The 22,525-nt window shown below is 41.6% G+C and overlaps 1 protein-coding gene across 1 annotated transcript in view; it reads right to left on the bottom strand.

Moving 5' to 3' along the window:
* Positions 1–15,402, bottom strand: part of LOC133970182 (roundabout homolog 2-like) — an 88,028-nt gene extending 72,626 nt beyond the window's left edge. The window contains exons 1-2 of the mRNA XM_062407051.1: positions 15,239–15,402; positions 10,524–10,850 (exon numbers count right to left, since the gene is read on the bottom strand). Coding sequence (XP_062263035.1) covers positions 10,524–10,850; positions 15,239–15,293 — 382 coding nt within the window. The 5' untranslated portion in view covers positions 15,294–15,402. The remainder of the gene's footprint in view (positions 1–10,523; positions 10,851–15,238) is intronic.
* Between the last annotated feature and the right edge of the window lie 7,123 nt (positions 15,403–22,525).

Raw genomic sequence — 22,525 nt, 5'->3', positions numbered from 1 at the left:
ATCCTAATCCCTTCTGTACGTCCTAATGTTGACACCTGGCTTTGTATCACGCTATTATTAAACATGGTGGCGTTCGGAAAACACAAGGTTGCGCCGAGCTGCAGCTTCAGCACATGACGGCAGCCATAAGTTACAGCTGTATCAGTAATAGTGTGAAGGCCTCATTCAAGGTCTGCTAATGCAGCAGCTTAAGCTGGCGTCAGCTCATCTAAAAGGAGATGTATGGCCATATTTCAAACTCAAATGTAAAAACACGACTGCATTAAATTAAAGCCAACAATTTACTGCGTATGGCATCGCGATACACTCCCTCTGAAAGGTAGACGGTGGCATGTAATGAATCATTTTGCGGTCTGTCGTACTGAAAATAGATTGCGTGGTGTGGTGTTTGCCAAACACCGGCCAAAATATAAAAAAATGCTAAATGAAATCATCAAATGTTTGGACCAGAGCAGTGGTGAATGTTAATCTTTCGCCCGTGCTCCTGTCTAAGAGGATACATTATTTAATTTGCTGTTGTTAAAAAATTATCTGGATTCACAACAGTGTTCTGCAGCCAAAGCATTAAAACTCACAGTCGCTGTGACAGATTTGAAAGTGTTTTTTCTCCCTGTCTGTGAGGAGTAACGTCTGTCAGAGAGAGGCAGGGTAGCTGGGGAGCTGCACACATCCATGCTGGTTTGCAATCTGCAGGGAGAAAACCTCAGGTGGACAGGAATATTTGGTTTATTCATGGCAGGGATCCTCAGTCAAAGGCTGTGACAGGTGCATGGGAGCATCTTGACCCAGTCTGACCTTTTTCCAGAGTTTTGCCAACAGCTTTCTGAACTCATCCGCTGTTATAGTAAAAGATGGCATGGAGTATAACCCATAAATCACATTTACTGTATTAACCCCTTCACAACTGTTAATTTCATGCATTTAAAAGCCCATGTATTCGTCATTTACGAATGAAAAGAGATCCGCTTCAAACAATGTTAGCGTCCCTGACCACATACGTCTGTGAATCTTTCACTTCGGCATAAGCAATGGAACCACTTGAGGGAGAAGAGTCGAGAGTTTCTGACAACAACAAACGTGGCGACGGCTGAGGAGACTGTGACAATGCGCCTCTTAAGAAAGACTTCTAAATGGGCGAGGAAATATCATATAGATGCCTGTAGTAACTTGTTCTTTGTGTTTAATTGACATTTTTGAATGCTTTTTTTTATCAAAACAAAAGAAAATAGTGGAATTTTGTGAAAGTATTTGAACAATATTATTGAACTTAATGATGTATTCAATAAAACAACAATATCCAAGAATGAAAGAAAAATAATAATAAAAACATCCAAATAACTGAATTAATCAATTATTAATCATATTGCAGTATTTTCTGTAATAGACTGTATTCTCATAAGTTCATTTTTGGCTTGGAAACTACATATAATTTATTCAATAATATAATATAGATATAAAAAGCTGACATTGCCTCCTGATGGGAAAGGAGATGCACTTTAATGATATGCTGGCATTATTGATAAAATGCAATGTGCACATTACCTAATGGACAGACGTGAGCTTATTGGAAACAGATGATTTGAAGTAAAGGAAGACTCCAAATTAAAGTGAAGTTGCCAACTCAGTTTAAATGATTTCAGAGAAGGGATTGGGAGAATGCCACGACCAGTTCAGAGCTTTAATTCATATGAGTCTTTCATTTGAAAAAGAGTTAAAAGCCAGTGTGGAACATGCTGATATATCTTACAGTAAATTAATTGAAAATGTCCTAATTGACTCTAATATGTAACATGTTGAACTGTATAATGAATTTACACGTCACATTCAGCTGCTTCTTGAAAAGAATTAGACACATACAAGAAACTTCAACCCAGTGAATCAATTCAGCATGCCTCTTCACAACAGGCATATGTTTCCTCCAACCAACTGTAAGAAAGTGCACCAGAGCTCTTAAAGGTGTTTGCACGGTCCAATTAACAACAGATGCTAGCCTTTAGCTAACCTACCGAGCCTCGTAATGCACAGACCCTCCGAGGAGTGAGCATGGTCCAGTTAGCACCAGATGCTAGCCCCTTATCTCACCGTCTTCAGCCAAAAAAATATGCATGAATTAGTTCTACTTGCTTGCCCTGGCCACCTCTGCATCTGCACCGTTATAAGCACGAGACAACATCAAACATAGAGAAACATCCTCTGTCCCTTCTTGGTGTGAAACCGATACAAAGCTGACGCAAAGGCAACAGAACACAGGTTTTTCAGGTTGTGCGGCTATTTCATCAGCCGTATGACAGACGGATATGCCATCATAATCAACTACAGCATGAAAGGTATTGTTGAGATAACATCCTAAACTGTAACAAATGAACACCGCAGGCCTTTCAAGAGATTTATCTCAATTGACCCCTGCAGTTATATTGGATAAAAACTCTGCAGTTTTTTTTTTTTATTGATATAGAAGGAAACAATAGATAGTTTTAGAACCTTGAAATAACAACTTCAAAAATAATTTTAATGGTACACAAACTTATAATAGGGAACTGGTACTTCACTATAGTAGTGTGGTGTAATGCGCTGGAACATTACAACTACAACAGAGCGGGTGCTAGTAACTCGTTATAAGATGCGCTGTATTCATAAAGTGCTTTTCTAGTCTTGATGACCACTCAAAGTGCCTCACAGTAAATTTGTTTTGCCATTCTCACATTCATTCAGTGCATCTATGTGCAGCACTGTCTCTATGAGAAGGGGAACTGTCGGTGTTCAGTATCTTGCACAAGGACACTTCGGCTATAACAGACAACAAGCATGTCATTCTCAGTGTACGTTCCAGGAGTGAATATCGGAGTATATGTCACTTGTTGGCGAGAGCTCAAAGAGGCCAAAGGATGCAGGACAGATGCCGACCTGGCATTGTTTTTATTCCACAAGTAAATCATACCTTTGCTACATTTTGTGTAGTCTGCTTACTTAACATTGGGCTGTGTAAATGAAGTTGTTACAAGTTTAGAATCAGAAGCCATGTATTTTTCATTAGGTTAGGTCATCAGCTGATCAACGAGTGCACATTTGGGCAACTGTGTGCACGGGAAGGCTCAGATTGTAACTTTTATTTATGAAGGTGAATTGTGTGTTCAACAGCTCGAGCATAGCCGAGAGTGAATCTTGCATTATGTCGTATAATAGCATTTATGTGTTTTGTGTCACTCTTAATGAGCGCTCTAATTGTTCTGGGAGTCTGTACTAATAGCTGGGGGGGGGGGGGCTTCTCAGGCGTTTCCCAAATGCATTGTCAAAAAACTAAATGGAGAGCCTGGAGGTGCCTCCCGCTGCAGCACTCTCTAATTTAAAAGACGAGAAATTGCCACAACACCAGAAACATCAAGCTTAGGGGAACAAGTTGGATTTCTGTTTGCCTCAACATGGATGCTGTAAATACTTATATGTAGCTTTCTCACACACACAAGTCACTGATAGCTGATTACATGCTGCCTAGCAACAGTAAGAAGCCCCCACCACAAAAAGCGCCTCGGTGCGATAGGGATAAGAGATATGAATGTGGGCGCATAGCGGTTTTTCAAGTGTAATCACCGCCTGAGGCTTTTAAAGAATTATAGTCCTGCAGCACTGGTATATTGACAGCTTTACACATCTTGGTCGTATATGTGCTCGGAGGGCAGCTCTTATACCACAAATCAAACTTCATACCCTTCATTCAATACATATAGGAAATTATTATTATTATCATCTTAATAGAGTTTTCTATCCATATATACGTGTGTGCTTCAAGTGTGAAATTTGTTTCTGTGTGCACTGTATCAGAAACTGTTGACTATTGTAAGATGGATAAATCACAGTATTTCTACTGTAAAACATCTGAGATTGAGTTTACAGCGTTGGTTTTTATGGGACACGCACCTGTGGACTGCTAGTTTAACACCAGTATAATTAATTGCATCTCTGCATAAACTGAGCAGAGCAGACCAGCACAGAGGACATGTTGTAGTCCTGTTGCATCATAATGGTCCAATTAGGAACTAATTAATTCAACTTAATCCAATCAGAATGAGATGATATGACTTTAACAGTTAATGGTGGAGGCACATGATAATGGTGACATTAAAAACAAAAAACAAGCTTATTTTTTACTCTCATAACGATGCAATATTGATGTTTAAAATGGTACCGTGCCTGAATGTTGCCAGAAGTGATACTTTTTCCAAAAACACAAACTGTTGAATGATGATAAGGGATACAACTTTTTTTATTGCTCAGGAAAATCGGAAGAAAGTTGACGGATTTTAACAGTCAACAGTTTACATCTCCATCTTTAGCTTCAGGCACTTGACTCGAGCTTGAGGTAGCTACTAGCTAACTGTAGGCTACCATTATAATGTACCAGAGCAGTGTTTGATTTGTCCCAGGAGGCATCGACCTCGGACAATTTTGGTACCCAACCCTATTTTTGAGACCTAAACAGCTGAGAAAGACCCATTGTGATGAAATGGCTTCTAAAAACTCTATACCCAGTTACCAGCTTGAACGAGCAAGGCAGAGGAAGGCAAACAGGGGATAAGTACACATGAGGTCTGTTGGACTGGCACAGGTGCTGCTGGCCCACCTATCTACTATTATTGACTATTTGCCTGGGAACACAAGCTAACTTTGGATGTTGTCATTGGATCAGCATGAGATGATAATGGCAACTTGCCACTTTCCAAAGCACCCCCTCTGAGAAACCCCCACTGTCTATTGAGCTGTGTAGTACGTTTAGATAATTCCACCACCAGTCCTAACTAGGTCCTAAATACTATTAATAGATGACCACAATCGTATTTCTAGTATCACAACCGATATCTCCCCCTAGATCCTGCGCCGAGAGTCTGTTGGATGCATCACCAAACACAAGTACTTTCTAATCCACTGCCCACATGCTGCATTTCAGCTGTAATGCACAAATATGAAAGTGGGGATAAATGATTGCTTCCATGCGATTCACTTTGCAGGAGAACAGTATTTCATGCCCAGAGAAAGAATGCCTTTGGCTCTCAAAGTATGCCAATTAGGCCAATATTGTTGACTGGGGAGTCTACAGTGCTGAATGGTTCAGAGACAATTCCCATCACTGAAGACAACACGAGAAAGCAGAGAGATGAGGGACAGGGAAGGGACACAAGGAGAGAAATAACCATATTCACGTTCCTGTGGAGGTGCAGTCATTGAAGGAAACACACATTTGCAAATGTTGGTGACTCTAAGATGCTAATATGTGCTTAGGGTCGGAGTGCAAAGGCTTGTTTGAAAATTACAGATCAATGTGTTAGCATTACAGTCATGCTTACACACATATTATTATTATGTTATTTGTTATTTGTTAGTAATTAGCTTAAAGTCAAAATAAAAATGTGCATAACTCAAGCCACCATTAAATTAAAATGTTTGTCCAGTTCTTTGGTTTGTGGACCTTATACCTGCAACATTGTACTGAACCTGTATTTTGTGTTTAGCGCTAAAAAGTGAATGATATCATGCTAACATGCTAAAGATGGTAAAATTAAACATCATAATGTCTGCATTGTCTTTGACAAGAAGTTAGCATGTTGATGATAGCATTAAGCTCCAAGCTAACCTCTACAGAGTTTCTGTGTTTTTATTTGCAGAATCTGTAGGTGATGGACAATATTTGTGGTTTGTAATTCTTCTGGTTTCCGTTTATAGATTGACCAATCACAGGCTTTGGTTGCCAGCAAGTAAACAGTCCGTGTGGAAAGCAAAAGAGGTTGAGCACGTTGACTGAAATGCATCAGCTACCGACTTATTCATTTATCACATTAATATGCAGACAGCTTTTCATAGAGATGAGCCAAAACATGGTCATCAACAGAAAGTGCAACGGTATTCCCGTATTTTGACCTAATTTCATGTCATACCCCCGCTTTGACTATATACAATGAACTTGATTTAACCAGCATATAGAGGCAATGTTACTGAACTTAACAGCTCCTACAATAACAAAGCATCCTGGCATGGTGGCCTACAGACCATTGCTTGTAGCCTGAAGCTGCGTGCTTTTGATTTATACCTGGCATCAAAGCTTTTAAAAATTCCATGGGATGAATGGCAAATGTCATTTGTCTTAGCATAGATGTTATTATCTATGCTATTAAAGGTTTGTCACCTTAGTAACCTTAAGCGATAGCATTGGTTGATTTAAGATTACAATGATATATTCCCGGCAGAACTTTTAGTCGAGTCTGTATACATCGACAACTACTGATGATGTGTCAGGTTCCCACAACGACTACTGATGAGGGTAACAGCTTCTTGAAGTGCTATCCTAATTCGTAGGGGAAGATTTCAACTACCATCCCTTGTGACTCCGTTTCAAGGTGCAAGATAACCATAGAAAACAAGGGGTAGGGCGAAGGGGTGAAATGGGATTGGCACTTAGTCATGCTTAGTTTATTTGGACTAGTTTTTGGTGATTGAGGTTTTTTCTACCACGACATAAAATATCTCTGTAATAACAATAATAGTTTGAGTTATTTGTTATTTATAGGCTCCTGTTTATAGTTATTCAAATCCATTATCCTTGACGTAAAGTAGAATTCTATTTATCCTACTAAAACTTCATATAAATGTCTTGTGTATCTGATCCCTCATCAAAATAAGTACTACAGTGCACGAACACTAACACGATCCAGACACTGGATTTATTTTGCATTGTGGCTGCTTCGTGTTTTTTGGCATCCGGGGACCTGGAGGATTGAATTGATTATTGCCTGGCTGAGTACTATACTTCTAATTCACTTAGCACAGTCCAACAGAGGGGGACTCCTCGTGCTCTGGAGTTTTTCTGCTAATGAACCTTTGCATCCACCCACACCCGCCTTCAGCACATCGCTGTTTACGTCTTTCTGACCCTTCTTAATAGTTTGAGGGAGCTGTTCTAATTCCATCAACAGCCACTCACTCTGATGATTAGTGCCAGTCCACTGGTGGCCTGGAGGTCGCACAGTTGTTTGTCGAAGTCGCGCCTCCGCTGCAGCGTCTGACGGAGCAGGCTGAAGATGTGAAAAGCTGGCTTTAGTATCTGGCAGACTTTGATTGTACACACTGACAGCGGGGAGATTCTTGATTATTAAAATTGCACACACATGGAAGTGAGAAAGAAGTCACGCGCTGCCCGACAGAACGAGTCTTGTTTATCAAGCGAAAATACAACAACCTCCTAATAATAAACAGACGTGGCCTCGTTTTTGGTAAAATGGCAGATGTTATCGCTTGTGTCAAATATGCAGCCAACAAGACTGTTCAGGAAATATAAATTCAACAAGGGTGCAAATACCCGACGAGGCTTGGATCAAATTTTCTTCTTTCCTTTCTCTTCATTTTGTCCTTCTTATTTAAAGAAACCGAAAATACATGGTTAAGGAAATATATATAGCTTTTTTCAAGTCTTTTAAACCAAGTAAAGCAAGCTTTCTTACAATGTGTTCTCCTGTGAACCTGTTGTCCAGAATACACGATTTAGAGAGATGAAACAGCCCAAAATGTGTTAATGGTTTTCTTAATGTGTCCGAAGTGATGCGGCACAAAAAGAACAACCAGTAAGGAAGACGTTCAAAACAAAGTGTGGAATTCAATACTTGGATAGGTAAACTCAATAATTTACTTTAGATTTAAGAAAAACTGACACTGGGTGTATTTCAGTTATGTTTTCTTCTTTCCTGTCTTATACCCTCTGTGAGATGAGAGGACCAATACCAACACAAGACATACAATATGATTCTGCAAGGTTACTCTCTATTGATTTTTTGGTCATGAGCCTTAATATACAGCCTGTATAAAGAAACAGCTGTGTTGGATAAGTGTGGGGTTCTTTTGGTGGGACTGGTTAATTTATAAGACAAACAAGTGTTATGAGGCATATCACTTATTTTTTGCCGGGCTGTCAGCTGTAGATTTGTCTGGCATATCTGCATAATTTACATATTTTAAGCTCTGCTGCCATCCGAAACAGCTGAAGTGTTTTTGCATCACATGGAATGAATAATGCCCCTTCAAATTTCCGTCAGACTGCAGCTCATAAAATGCACGACGGACCACCAAAATTGAGCTTGTGCAGCACAAACGTTCCCGGGGGAGCAGCGCCCCTCTAGTTAGCTATATTTTCCGAACCAGTGGCTGCGATACAATGCTACAGCCCATTAGAAAATTTGAGGATGTGTGCGGACTCCTAAGGAAACAAACCGTTTTGAGCCCGCTGTCAGAGCCTCCCCACAGCACTCTCATCTACCCGCTCGCACCCACCCGCAGCATTGCATGACAACTTTGGCTGCAGCCGTACTGGCAGGATAACACCCCCCCCCCCCCCCCCCCGAAGGAGTCATGCGATTATGCATCCCTGTAGCCCTAATTTTCTGAATGACAGAGGCTGCCTTGGTCATACAGTGAGGAAAGAAAACAACCTATTGACACTGTAAGAGGGGGAAACATGGAACACGATAGGTGAGTGTGCGTCATTTGAACTCGCAGAGACGATACATAGCCTCATAGCTAGTCAGCATTGATTCATCAACACAAGGGGGTTAGAAAGAGGGGATACGAATTTGATGAAACACAGCTGCAAAGCCTACACAGTCGTTATTTGCAAAGTTTACAGCTACTTTAAATTCAAAATCCACTGAAAATAAGGAAACTTAGGTCCTGTGGTTTTGTACATGGTCGCAGCAGCAAAGGAAATACAAAGACACATTGAAGAATGAGGTGCTCCCCATTGTGCAAACACAGGTTCCTCAGGGCAGCAATATATATGGTGCTGTTTATTTTCTTGATACGTAAGTAGCCTTTACATCCCTCCCAACAAAGGAGAAGTAGAAAAATTATTCCTTGCAGTAATTGCAGCTCCCACGCTGACAATGAGTGCGACAATTAACTCAGAAAATGAATTCAGAACGGCGGCTGGAGCTACAAAATACAAATAAGCTTTATTGTATTTTAAGGAGAAGCACAGAAATCACTCTGACGCCGTCATTGTGTTCCCAAAAACTCGGCCTCTATTTACTCAATGGAATCAGCCGAGCAGCTATAAAATTCGTCTCTTGAAGCCCCCCCCGACAGTTTCGGGTCTCTGTTTTCCTTACGAGAGAGAGAGAGAGAGTGCGGCTCAAGATGCGCGATGTAAATGTCATGTATGGCGCACAGTAAATTCTGATTAGAGGGATTAGAGGAATACTGGTTGAGTGGCTGTAGCAGCAGATAATAATCAACTGAATATCAAGCACCACTGTGTCTCATTTTAAAAGCAGTGTTATGTGCTGTCACACCACACAGACAAACACACATTTCTTTTATGAGGCAGGTTTGAATGTCCTCTGATGTACCCGGCCTCTTCTCGAGCATTAGTATTTCCAGGACAATTCACCCACTATTGATTTGAGAAATCCAAGTGTCTAATGTGGAAAACGCAATAAGACAAAGACAGGATGCGGTGCACAAAACGACAAAGATCTCAGATAATGTCTGGACTGAGTCACCATTAGGTCCAAGGCTCTTATCTCAGCTTTCCCCCCCCACACACTTTCTGTTCCATTATTTCCAAAAGTAAAGTAGCATACGTTATAAGCACCATGAAAAACACAATTATATCAGAGGAGTCTCTTCCAGTTCCTGTAAAAACAATCTGCAGCTTAAAGTACATCAGAGTCAAGATACTAGGTGCAATATTTCCAGAGCATGCTTATTCTTAAGCAAATATTTTTGCAAATCTAAAATCACATTATAATAAACTCTTGGCCTGGAGTTCCCTCCCTCCCTGTTTGTGTTTCACATCTGTGCTAGAGCAAGAGCCAGTGCGCAGGGGAGACAGTGTGGGTGTTTGTGTGTGCATGCATGTATATCTGCGTGTGCGTCCGAGCGTGTGTGCATCCTGTTCATGGCAAGAAATCAGCTCAGTTTAGCACATAATGGAAATGTGAATAGCCCAGAGCGCCTCTCTCCCACACAGGGAGAGAACTGGCTGGGACTCGGCTGCATCCTTCCAAATCCAAACAGTGAGAGGGAGTCTGCTGGGTTAAAAATCATACCCCTCTTTTTTTCCCCTCTCTCTCCCTCCCCGGAGCAGTTCACAGCTCTGCCCATACATTACTAGAACAGGTCATCCAAACAGGTCTCACTAGCAGTCGGAAAACAGATTTGCACACATATGCCACGCACACGGCTAAGCACTGACACATACAAACACTTGTAGGTTCAGTGGATAGGTGATGCTGCTTGTATTATAACAGATGACATCTTATGCATGGATCCCTTGGCACAACAACCCCAAATGTTATGACTATACATAAGCTCTACCTTTTCAAATGTGACATTAACACAAAGTCATACCTCCTTATACTCAACTAAAGGTTAACAACCTCGATATATTCTGTACAGCAATTGTCCCATTCTGCTGTCATGCAAAAGTGAGATTAATATCACTGGAGTGACCCGGAGGAACATGATTAATGAAAAGTCGGACTTACGTGCTACTTCCAAAGACGCGTTGCGGCTTACGGCCTCGCCCAGATAGTTTCGGGCCACGCACACGTAGCTGCCGTCGTCGGGCTTGCTCCGCCGGCCGTGGACGATGCGCAGGAAGAAGAGCGACCCGCTGGGCAGCAGCATGCGGTGCGATCGGGGGTTGTCGCGGTCCGTCTCGACGCGCTCCCCATCTTTGTGCCACTCGACCGTGGGGGTTGGACGGCCTTCAGCCTTGCAGTTGAGAGTGGCTGGTTCCCCTTTGGACACAATAAGGTCAGAAGGGTGCTCCACAATGCGTGGAGAGAAGTCTTCCTGGCGGAGACGAGAACCTACGGGAGGAACAAGAGTGTGAGAATTAATGTTGGTGGTATAGTCATAGTTTTTAGGAGGCTTGGAATGAACTCATTTTACCGTTTATTTAGGATGAGCAGCAACAGATCTATGGAAGCTCAGTGAAGCAACAGCTAAGCAGTGTTACTATACCCAAAACTATAGAGCTTGTTCAAAACCTGCCTGTTTGGAATGGGCTTTAGGTTGTTCCTGTGGTGATGCTGGTTGAAACTGTTAAAGTGACCTGCAGTAATCGGGTAAATAGATGCTGCTGGACTCAGTCCACAGAACCCGGAAGCTGCAACACCGCTGCTGCACTAAGAGCTGTTCACCTGTTTATTTAATGTTAAGTGGAGATTAAATCAGTTTACAGAACCACAAACTAAAAAAAATAGGCTGTTGTGAAAATGTTGTTGTCGTGATCAACAACGTCCCTTCTGCTGACGAGTCTCAGCCGCAGCTGCTACAGAGCCATGGTCGCCTATATATTCAAAGTTTATTAATATTGACTGTATCATGTGTCCAAATCACAACAAATTCACTACTGCTTTTCCCTTAAGAATAAACATGACCGGGTTTTCAAGGTGTGGGAGTGACATTACAGACAAAGATTCATAAAAGAATACAAAAAACTGAATTGTTTGTTTTTATTTCCTTCCTTTGTTGACCAAAATAAGATGACAGAATAAAATATTGCCATATCCCCGACAATAGGAAAAAACGAATATTATATTCCCCACTACTTTTCAAACAAAAAGGCACAGATTTGTGAATGTGCCTGGTGGAATGAAATGTATGAAATTAGTATAAATTCAATCAAAGCTCCTGATTAGTCTCAGCTTCTTCCTGACAGAAATGATATCACACAAAAGATCCTATATTTACTTTCACAGACAGGAGCTGAGAAGGCATTACATCTCATTAGCTTTTTCATTAACACCTTTCATCAAACACTGACATCATCAAACATGTTGTTTCACTGGTGGGGGGGGGGGGGTGTAATAGCAACTGCGGAACTTCCCTTTCCTCTTTAAAGGCTACGTTACATTAACATGAATCCTATTTAGATTCATATTTGATAGTCAGTCCTCAGCAAATGTCATGACAGAGTTTAATCCTGCCCATCTGATGGGAATAATGTCATAATCTGTGTTACCGCAGCCCAGTTAACAGCCGCCGCTCCGCTCGTTCTCTCCAGTCATCTGGCCACGTGAACACCTTAGCTCAATCCAGCCCCGCCGCTGCATAAATCCCACTTCTAAATGTCACAGAGGACTGACCTCAATGTAGTGTCGCACAGTCTGTTTACAGACCTGACAGCATCACGACTCTCATCTGTTTCATGGTGTACGAACACATTATAATATCTGTGTTAAAAGGTCTTCCCTTTTTTCTGTCGTGCGCGCGTGCAAACAACCGCAGAGTGTGATGTTTGACTCACCGAAACTGATTTCTTTTTTTTCTTTTTTATTTGGACTGTCATGCAACAACGAGATAAATACGATACAAACATTAAAAATGATGGTCTCTTGTATTTTCGCCTCTCATGATGACATTTCGCGAACCGGATTAAAGCTGCAAATGTGAGTAGAATTTATGTGACAGTACATAATGTTAAGAGCTTTGTTGACAAAATAACTCCATTAGCCAGTGCTGACAGACCAAACCATGGTGATACATTTACGTTTTTAACACACTTTTAAAACCATACACATATGTCTGTGATTAAGATTTGTGTGCATCCACGATAACACACACGAAGACAGTTTCCATAAATACTGACTTCCTATAATTGTTTGTCCCATTACGCAGTCCCCCACTGTGCTAATGTAGAGTTTCATGCTGTCAAACAACAGCATTTAAATGAGATGATTTAAAGTTGTGGGTGGCACGTCGGATCAGTGTCTGTCATCTCACAGTCGGAGGGTCCTGCAGGGTCCTGTCAGTCTCTCAGCCCTTTTAGCAGGAAGCAGAAAAAACCCATCCAGGGGGGTTGCTCCAGCGGCCTGTGACCCTGAATACCAATAAGTTACATAGAAAAATAATAATTCTAAGGGATAAATGTTGGCATTTAACCAGCTGAACCGAACTGATTTGAAGTGTTTTGGTTATAAATTTGGTTGGAGCCTTAAAATGAAGATTCTTGTCATATTTGCGTACTTGTTGGCCAAAATGAGACTGAAGTGTTTTTCTTTGTTTCCTTCAGGCTGGCCAGCACCAAACCCTTTTCGTTAGAGGGGAACTGTCCGTGGTGCTGAAGCTGAAACTCAAGGTTAGGATCTTGTGAGGACTTCGAAGCAGGATAAACAACAACAAACAAGTCACTTTTTAACATTGCAGCAGAAGTTCACTAAGATTGTGCTTATAACCAAATGTTTCTTTGATTGTCAAATAAAGGGCACGAGTGTATCAGGTTCCCTGTTTAATTTAAAAGTAAAGTTGTAACGCCAAGTCGGAACCCTGCAGTTTGAAGTCGTTGTCAGATGGGAACTCCAGATAATGTCCAATCAATTAGGTCTGGACTTTCACAGAAGTCTGCCTTTCACAGAACGCCGCAGGAGATTCTCTGGTCAGACGCCTTCGCAACAACGCAGGAATCTCAGGTGAAAGGTGGCGCAGCAGGCCGGACATACCAAACTCATTCTGTGATGGAGATATAAGTGTTTTTAATTGCAGTACATGTTGGTCCAAGTACATCTTCTATCTGTATGGCTCCTCTTTTTTAGCCTGATATATTTGTATTCTTTTTGGGTTTGTTTATTGTTTGGGGTCTGCTGCGTGTTAGAAACAACATTAACACGCCCACTATCTGGGGGTGAATCCTCAGGATAATATCCTGCTGTATTCTCACATGGGCCCGTTTGGAAAATATCCAATTTTTTTACCAGGGGGGGGATCACAGGATAAACCCCAGGCAATGTCCAAAGCAACTGACTCGGACATGTGCCTCCTTACATATAGCAGCTGCGGGTACATTCAGGGGAATATATGAAGTTCAGTGGATGCCTGAGAGGAGCTTAGAATGGTCAGTGCCTCATTAATGGTATTCCCTGTACAAAACCATCATCAACATGTGCCTACATTGCAGAGACATATTAGAAAAAGACAGAGCCTGTATGTCCTTCTCAAAGAGGTTTGATTGTGTAATTTCACTTCATTATAAATTATTAATGTGTTAATGAATCTAACACAACACAAATGCATGTTTTGCAATAAATTCAGCCAAAATGACAGAATAATTAGGAGGTCAAATCATTAGAAAAACCAACCAGAAGCAGTCCAACACAATGCACTGCCTCAGAAATGACCTTAGAGTTCGATAAACAACCTCGCTGAGCCGAAGTCAACAAAACCTAAACCATCACACTGCCCCCCCCCCCCCCCCCCCCCCCTTGATAGACCTTGTGGATGTGCACCAGCGAATAAACTGGCTGCACAAAGTAATTCCAGTGTCCTGAATCCACCCATGTCCACTCCCACTCAGTGAGCCGGTCACACCTGCACTGCATTTACCCCACTGACACAGATTTATGTCCTTATGGGCTTAGGGGGACAAAGCAGCACAGACGTCTTCATGATAAGGACGGACCTTCCTGTCAGGAACCTAGATACGTTTCCTCTTGGGTGCAGATCTATGTGTGTGCATGTGAACAGTAGGTCATTGGATTGTACGAGTAACCTCTAGACACAAGCAGCGAAGGATAGATTTCCAGACTTTATGAGTAAGCATATTCTGTGTGGCACATTAGAAATATATTTCAGCTGAACCCCCCCCCCCCCCCCCCATTAGCAATCAGAGCATTATTGGCTAGACTGAATACGACCCAAGATGGAAATAAACATAATGAACATCAGATAAAAAAACATAGATTTTATAACACTCTATGGACTATACAAGATCGAAGACTCCAACTAATGAAGAAGAGCCATTAAGACCTTATTTCTTTTGAAGACCCTGAGAAAAGTTAACCTGGACTCAATTTCCAAACTCACATGTACAAAAAAAAAGAAGCACCCTTGGAAATACAACCAATTAAAAAAGCTGTCAAAGATTTTACTCTCGTAACAAATGTGCTCAATTAGAGCAGCCCTTATGAATAAAAGAACAACCTAAATACCTTCAAATATCTAGCCTGGCACACTGTCTTGTATCCAGACTGAATTAACCAACTGTGGTGCATGCGGCGCATTTGGCTTTTTACGCTCAAGAGGAAAAGCAAATTCACAGTAAATCGTGTGAGATACCACGCTGGGTGTCTGGATGCGCTTCAGCCGTGGGTCCAACACGCTCCAGGTCACAGCCCAGTCAAGCTTTTCTCATGCGTAATGTGAGACCAGAAACACTTTCAGTCACAACGTGTAGTTATCGGTGCAGTGGTGAACTTACCGTGGGTTTGGGCGTACAGAAGTCCACAGAGAAATAAATACTGTAGAGGATCCATTCTGGCATATTGGCCCCGTGAGCTATCGACGCATGAATTCCCTCCTCAAGCGCCCCAAAAAATACAAATAAACGATCTGTGAATCAGTTGCCACTTTGCGATGGTTGGACGAGTCAGGTCAGTGAAGTAAAAGAAGCGAAATCAGCCGCTGAAGGAAGAAACCATCCTCATCCACATGTCCGTCCCTGCTCCCTATCTCTCTCTCTCTCTCTCTCTCTCGCTCTCTCTCTCTCCAAGAGCGCACCAGCAATAAGCAGCGGTTGGTCTCGCGGACACGTTGGGGAAAGAAAAAGAAATTCCTGCAGTCACAAACATCACCGACGCCCGGAGACACCCCAGCTACTGGATACGGTCCCCGCGTCTGACCGCCGCATTCCAAGCACACTTTTTCACCGGCTCCGACCGCAGGGGAACGCATCCATCCTGACGCGGGACAGAGTGTGGGGTTGGATGAAAAGACGCGGGGATGGATGGGACTGAGTCAGTCAGAGGTGAGAGTGACTGCACGGTGCGGCGCAGCAGCCCGGCCCCTCCTCTCTGCTCCCTGGGAGAAGCTAAGCAGCGAATTTAACGCACACAATAGATATGAGGAGGTTTTTACTTAAATCTACTTTCCTTGTGACTGGATGGTGAAGCTCATGCTCGGTGTAGACAAAGTCACTGGATGTTATTTTGCCTTTGTGTTGTTCAGGTTTTCCTTTATTTATTTATCTTTCTTTAAGGACTGATTAGATGTTTAACATTGCATTTGGTGTGGGCTTATTTTGATGATGAATTCTATTTAAATGAAAGGCAATAGCATAACAATTAAAACTCTTCTTGTCCTCTTCTGTTTCTTCTAATGTTCAATCCAATCCAATACATACGGTCTGTGTTCATTAAGCACTTCTCTTTTCTTGACGACCACTCAAAGGGCTTTACAGCACAGTTTCGCCAATCCCCCACACAGTGGATGTGTGTGCAGCAGGATTTTCAGCATCACTTATGGCACAGCCATCAAAGCCAACTTGGGGTTCAGTATCTTTTCCAAAAACTCTAACAGCAGGTTTTATTTTGAAATTGGAGGGGACATGTGATAGGAGCCTGTCAAAATAGGGAAGAATACAGTGGGACATAAAAGACCCAATCAGCAAGTGGTTGTGAGTGTTGATTTCCATTGTTTCCTCAACATCTCTGTTTCTTTCCTTCCACACAAAAACTCTGCCCCCAAGTTTTCAACCTTAAAACTCAACTAGCAGCATTTTCAAACTTCTCTGTTTTTTAGTGGCTTTAGTGTGGAAACAACGCATGAAAGGCCAAAGTAAACTTTATTGTCAATTCTGCCATATAAGATATAGATGGGATTAAACTGCCATTTCTCTATGGTCCCTAATGTTAACAGACAAAACATATAAGTATGCAAAAACAGGGCATTTAAGTACGTAGCATATTAAGCACTCAAAACCATGCAGTCATAAGGCACCTATAGGATGAGAAAACATAGCAATGTGGATGTGGCCGTAGTCACACAGCCTTAGCTACCTAGAGGTAGCTTTATTGGGGAGGCTGGGATGGAACCGCCAACCTGCTGGCTAGCCGACAACCTGCTCTTGTGTTCCACAGCCACCCGAATCCTGAGAAGCTGATGCTCCAGCTTCAACATTGGAGCCATTTTGTTTGTCTGGTCTGTCTTGCACGTCTGCTCTCAAAGAGTTGATGGCTCCTATCTGTGTTAGTAGTTCTTTGTTATTTTTTAACTAAGGATAAACCATTCTGCCAAAAACCACAACGTTGGGTGTCGAGTAAAACCATTTAAACAAAGCTGCCCGGTTTTGTCGACTTGCATTTTCATTTTCCATTCATGGTTGAAAAAGCTATCACAAAGCTGCACAGATGTAAAGAAATGGCACTTTGCCCCCGCCCACCTCCCGAGGTGCTTTTCCCACCTTTTTCGTCAATACTGCTAAATATTGTCAATAGCTTTATAAATGCTGTGCCTCGCAGTGAGATTAGAAGGAGACGGGCTGTATCAGGTGCTATTGATCCAGAGAGGGGGAAATTAAACCATTTTTGACTCTGTGTTCAAAGCAGCGGATCGAATAATAATTGTGGGCGATGGTTAAATCCAGTCCATATGAAGAAGGTGTAAAGTGAGCGCAATCATTTGGATTGAATAGAGCTCATCCATCAGAGGATGCTGTTTTCAGTAGAATGTTCATGTCACATTGTTCTTAACGCAGCAGCTGGGTTTGTTGTGACTCAGGGGCCACTTTCCTCTCAATAACTTTTTGGTGACACCTCAATAGTACACGCTTTTAACAGAACTGAAGAGTGGGGAAAGTCAAGTGGCATTTCGGGTGTAAAAAATACCACTTCATTTCCATTCTGGGGACCACACAATGCAGTGACACATTCAAACCACTCGTCACCAGTGACTGTTTCTCAGATTTTTCTGCTGACGTGACCGTAAGCCATAACACTTCCCTTTTTTTTTTCAAAGGAGGAGATGATGAATTGGCTTTTCAAGAAATTAATAACCTTTCAAAATCCATCAAGGTGAACTTAATGATGTGAGAAGGAAACTTCAAGAACGTGGTTACAGCTAATTGTAGCAAATGACTCGACTGCTGTTCCTCATTAGAACTAAGAGTAAAAGATGTGTTGGTGTTATTTTCGTCTCTCACATGTTTTACCACAGAGAACCTGGAGCAGTAGGAAATGGTGTAAATAATAATGCCAATACTGCGTATCCAAGGATTAGTGAACTGAGCATTATCAAGTGACAAATGTGACAATTAAGGATCATATATAGTCATGGAGGCTAACACAGTATATAAGCATTAGTCTTTATGTATAATTTGTGTAATGAACTACATGCTATACTCAAACCATTGAAATGTTGCAGTTGTTGGGATTTATTGTACATATTCAACATGAAGGGCATCGGTGGAGCGCAGATTTCCGTCAAGACCCAACAGTCCCCTTATGAAACCACATATAAATTCACCAGAAGCAGATATTTATTTAGATCTGCACCAATGCACACATTCATAAATATCAAAATATGCCAGATTTTCTTCATCAATATTTATAAAAATAGTATCCGAGAAATCCGAGAAATATTGAAAAATGCACTTTCCAGCAATGTTAAAGAAAAAATAAATTCCTTTATCTGACCCATGATCCAGATCTGCTACACAATTTTATTGTTTTTTTAGTAGTAGTTGTTGCGTTATCGTGCTAACTAACTAACAGACAAACAAACAGACACAAGTAAAATAATAATAACCCCCTTAATGTAGACAACACAGCTGTAAGGTTTTGGAATAAATCACTGATCTCATGAGGTCCAGTTATACCAGTGCATTTATTTGCACATAATTAAAACCTGATCATATGTTACAAATATATTGTGTCTCATTGATGAATCAGTATCCATTAACCATACAGTGTACATCCAGTTAACAATCTGCCCAGGACCCTGATGCTGTGGAGCTGAGATGATGCTTCCTGTTTTTCTCACCATATTATGTATAATTTATAAATATCTATTACTGTGCCACCGTATTATCTTACATCTTGCCTTTTATGTTAGGTGTTGTTATTAGAGAAAACCCAGTTAATGGCTCACTCATGGGGCAGCTGTGGCTCAGGAGGTAGAGCGGGGCATCGGCTAACCATAAGGTCAGCAGTTCAATCCCTGGCTCCACAGACCACATGCAAAAGTGTCCTTGGGCAAGACGCGGAACCCACTAATTGCTCCTGACAAATAATGACTGGCAGACAAATGCGTGTTGAAGCGCTGTATGAAGAGATGTGTGACCTGTAGTCTAAAGAGCTCTGAGTGGTCGATAAAATGAAATAAAGTGCTATATACATGCAGCCTGGTTAACATTCACAAGTGGATTCAAAATCCCAAATAGTATTTAATAAGTAAAATGTTGGAAATGAATAAAACATATAAGATGCTCTTCGCTGCATTAAGATAGTATAAAATCAGACAACACTGCGAAGTACCGAATCAAAATGGTTAATGTGTCTTTCCAAATTACAATAGTCTTAATAAATAACATACAGAAATTAGTCACAAAAATGAGTGTGTTAGTTAATGTCTCACTTTTGGATGAGACACAAATTAATACACACCCTCTGAATATAGCTATAGTAAAAATAGGAAAAGTGCTTCAAGGTGGTGAGATGAAAAATGTCTTAAAAATAAAGAGACGGGAGGAAATGGCATGTGGGATAAGCGATTGCATAACCGCATTTGATGTCTATAGCATAAGGTCAAGAAAAAAGAACGTGCATTTATTGAGTGAGGTGGTTTGATGTTAATCTTTGATGCCGAATAAGATAACAGAGGCAATGAAAGACTCCATCTCTCATCAAACACACACACACACACACACACACACACACTGAGAGAGAGATGGACATGTTTCCAGGCAACGTGGGATTCTGCAGCCTCTCTCACACAAACCAAAATCAAAAGGGCTACTGCCTCTCATCAATCTCCCTCTCTCTCCCGCTCCCTCTCTCTCTGTTGATCACACATAGGAGACAGTGTCAAGGTCACAAGTTTTGTCCGCACCATTACCTACTCATAACCGTGTTTGTCCAAGCCAGGAGTGTTGGAGGTAACAGATGGTGCGTGTGACAGTGTGTTCACCACCAGGCCTGCTCAGCCTCAGTGAGAGTAGACGGAGTCGACATGTGTCCGGACGACGAAGCCCGGCCCTGCACACGAGTGACAAACCTCAGTCTAACAGCTTAGGGTGCTCAGTCCACTGAAACACGGCCTTGGAACTCAGACCAGTGATCTGAGTGTCTTCAGTGTATCAAACAGCATTTGAACTATAACAACCCTATCATTGTTTTATTCGGACACTTAATTTCCAGAGCTAATGATGTAAATGGTAAATTGGCCGTATTTATAAGGAGCTTTTCTAATCTTATCGACCGCATTCATACAGTGCTTCCATATACTGAGCTTTTTCTGTCACACTCCATTCATTCACATTGTGTGAATGCTGTGGTGCACAGTGTCTTACCCAAGGACACTTCAGCATGTGGACTGGAGGAACCGGGGATCGAACCAGCGACTTTCTAGTTATTTGGCGACCGGCTCCAACCCTTTTCCACAGGCATAATATGCAAAACAGTGGTAATGTTGTTTTTATTTTGCATTTGTTTGCTGTTTTAGCAGCGTTACCATGAAACACTGTGTGGGAAGATGTGGTAAAGGTCAGGAAAGAATCATCAAGTTGCAGATCCAGGAGTCTGTTCCTGGACTTTTATTCACTTTCTTCGACATCGTTTTTCACATTTTCCCAGATCTGTCGGTATACATTTCTTGATGGAATGATAGTTATAAGTGTTTGCAATTTGCTGCAGAGCCAAATAAAAAAAACACATCTAGTGACTTTAAGTATGAGCTCCCTGAGAGCTATTCCAGTTCAATCTTGTCTGGAGGTCAATAATGGCACTGAGCTTTGTTAACCTTCAATATTGTTTTAGGTAACAGACAAGTAGAGGGTCTCCTTTTTCCCTTGATAGTTATCTACGCATGTTATAAAATATAAAACATTCAAATAATTAACTGTGTATTTTTGAAAACACTCACGTCAATGTACTCCAATATCTTGTCTGAACAAAGAAAGCCACAAATTAAGAGCCACAAAGAGAAAACTATCCATATCTTATTTTATGATATGGGCTACAGTTCCACTTTGCAAAGTACTCAAATCAACATTAAAACCAGTTACCGGTCATGGATCCTACACCTTATGCTGCTGGTTTCCGCTCATCCTTTTGTCTGAGTCATTCTGGCTCTCAAATTGCTCCAGATGACACATAAAATTCAATGGTAGCGAGCTGTAAATGAACATCCGTTATAATTTCATGTGATATTGCGTTTTATGACTTATCGGCAGCAGTAAGCCGTGGTTAGTTTCTGCCCCGCTCATCTTCCCTTTTATTCAGATTGGCTGAGCTCCACAATAAATTAGGATGATGTGTGGGTGTGGTTCGATTGCTGGAAGGGAAATGTGATCTGTGCTTCTTTACGAATAAAGCATGAGGGAGTCGGGAACTGCAAGATGGCTGCAAGATGGCTGTGGATATTGGTCCTCTCTGTAAACACCTCAAACACAACACCCTTGGGAAGACCTTTGCACAAAAAAATGCAAATTGATGGTCAAACGGTTAACTATTGCTCAAGACCTGTATCACTTAGATCCTTTTAAGTCTAATAGTTATGCTAGTTGTCTATATTCCAGTTGAGGTTCCTCTGTTTCTGAAGATATTCGTAACCGAACAGCGTTAACCATCACACACCAATGACCTGGTTCATGGGCATATCAATTATTCATATTTCTTTTGTCTGAAACGTTTGTTTTCAGCTCCTATCTCTTTAAGCCACCCACCGATAAAGCTATGTCTGCTCTGATTGGCCAGCTGACCCACTCTGTCGTGATTAGTCAACTGCTACAAGTGCCTTTAGGAAACGTAAGCCTCCACTCTCACTTAACCTGGCTTTACTAGGGGGCGCGCCAGACCAGCAGCTGGGCGTGGATTATGCAAATGTAGGTCACTGTGATGTCACATGAAATCATGGTGGCGTCAGAAACGACTGGCGAGACGTTTCAGTAGCTTCATATCAGCGTTTTCTGTGGGGTTGGGAGCTTCGTTCATAGCAGACCTTTGGCTTTTTAACTTTGCAGAACTAAAGAAAGCCTACAAAACACAAGAGGAAACAGAAAAATGGAAAAAGCATAAACATTCTCCTTGAAAACTTGTATCCAATTCGCCTGATTTGGAAAAAAATGAAAAAAACTGATTAAACTCTACATAGTCTACAAATGCTTTTTGAAAACGCAAACATAAAGAAATGTCTTGTTGAGCCTAGTTCGCCAGTTGTTTTTGGTTGCTGCTGCAGATGACATTGTGAGATGTGAGTTTTCACCACAGTGCACTCAGTAGGCTGTGTTATTTGTTTAACAAGTACCAACAGTTTAAAATGGGCCATGTCAACCACCACATGTGTAGAGAGCTTTCTGTGTGACACACCACCTGTTTAGGGACAGAGGGCTTCGCTCATTGACCTGGAAAGTTGCCCCTTGTCTCTTTGAGTTTGTGAAGGCAGGAAGTGACCTCTGAACCCTACAGGAGGTGGACACTAACCCAATGCCTGCACACTTCAAAACAACAACCATGATAGAAAATCTTCCACTGCAAAGAAAGATTATTTGAAA

This window comes from Platichthys flesus, chromosome 15, assembly GCF_949316205.1.
Source record: "Platichthys flesus chromosome 15, fPlaFle2.1, whole genome shotgun sequence".
Lineage (NCBI taxonomy): Eukaryota > Metazoa > Chordata > Actinopteri > Pleuronectiformes > Pleuronectidae > Platichthys > Platichthys flesus.
This window is presented reverse-complemented; position numbering and strand designations above follow the sequence as displayed.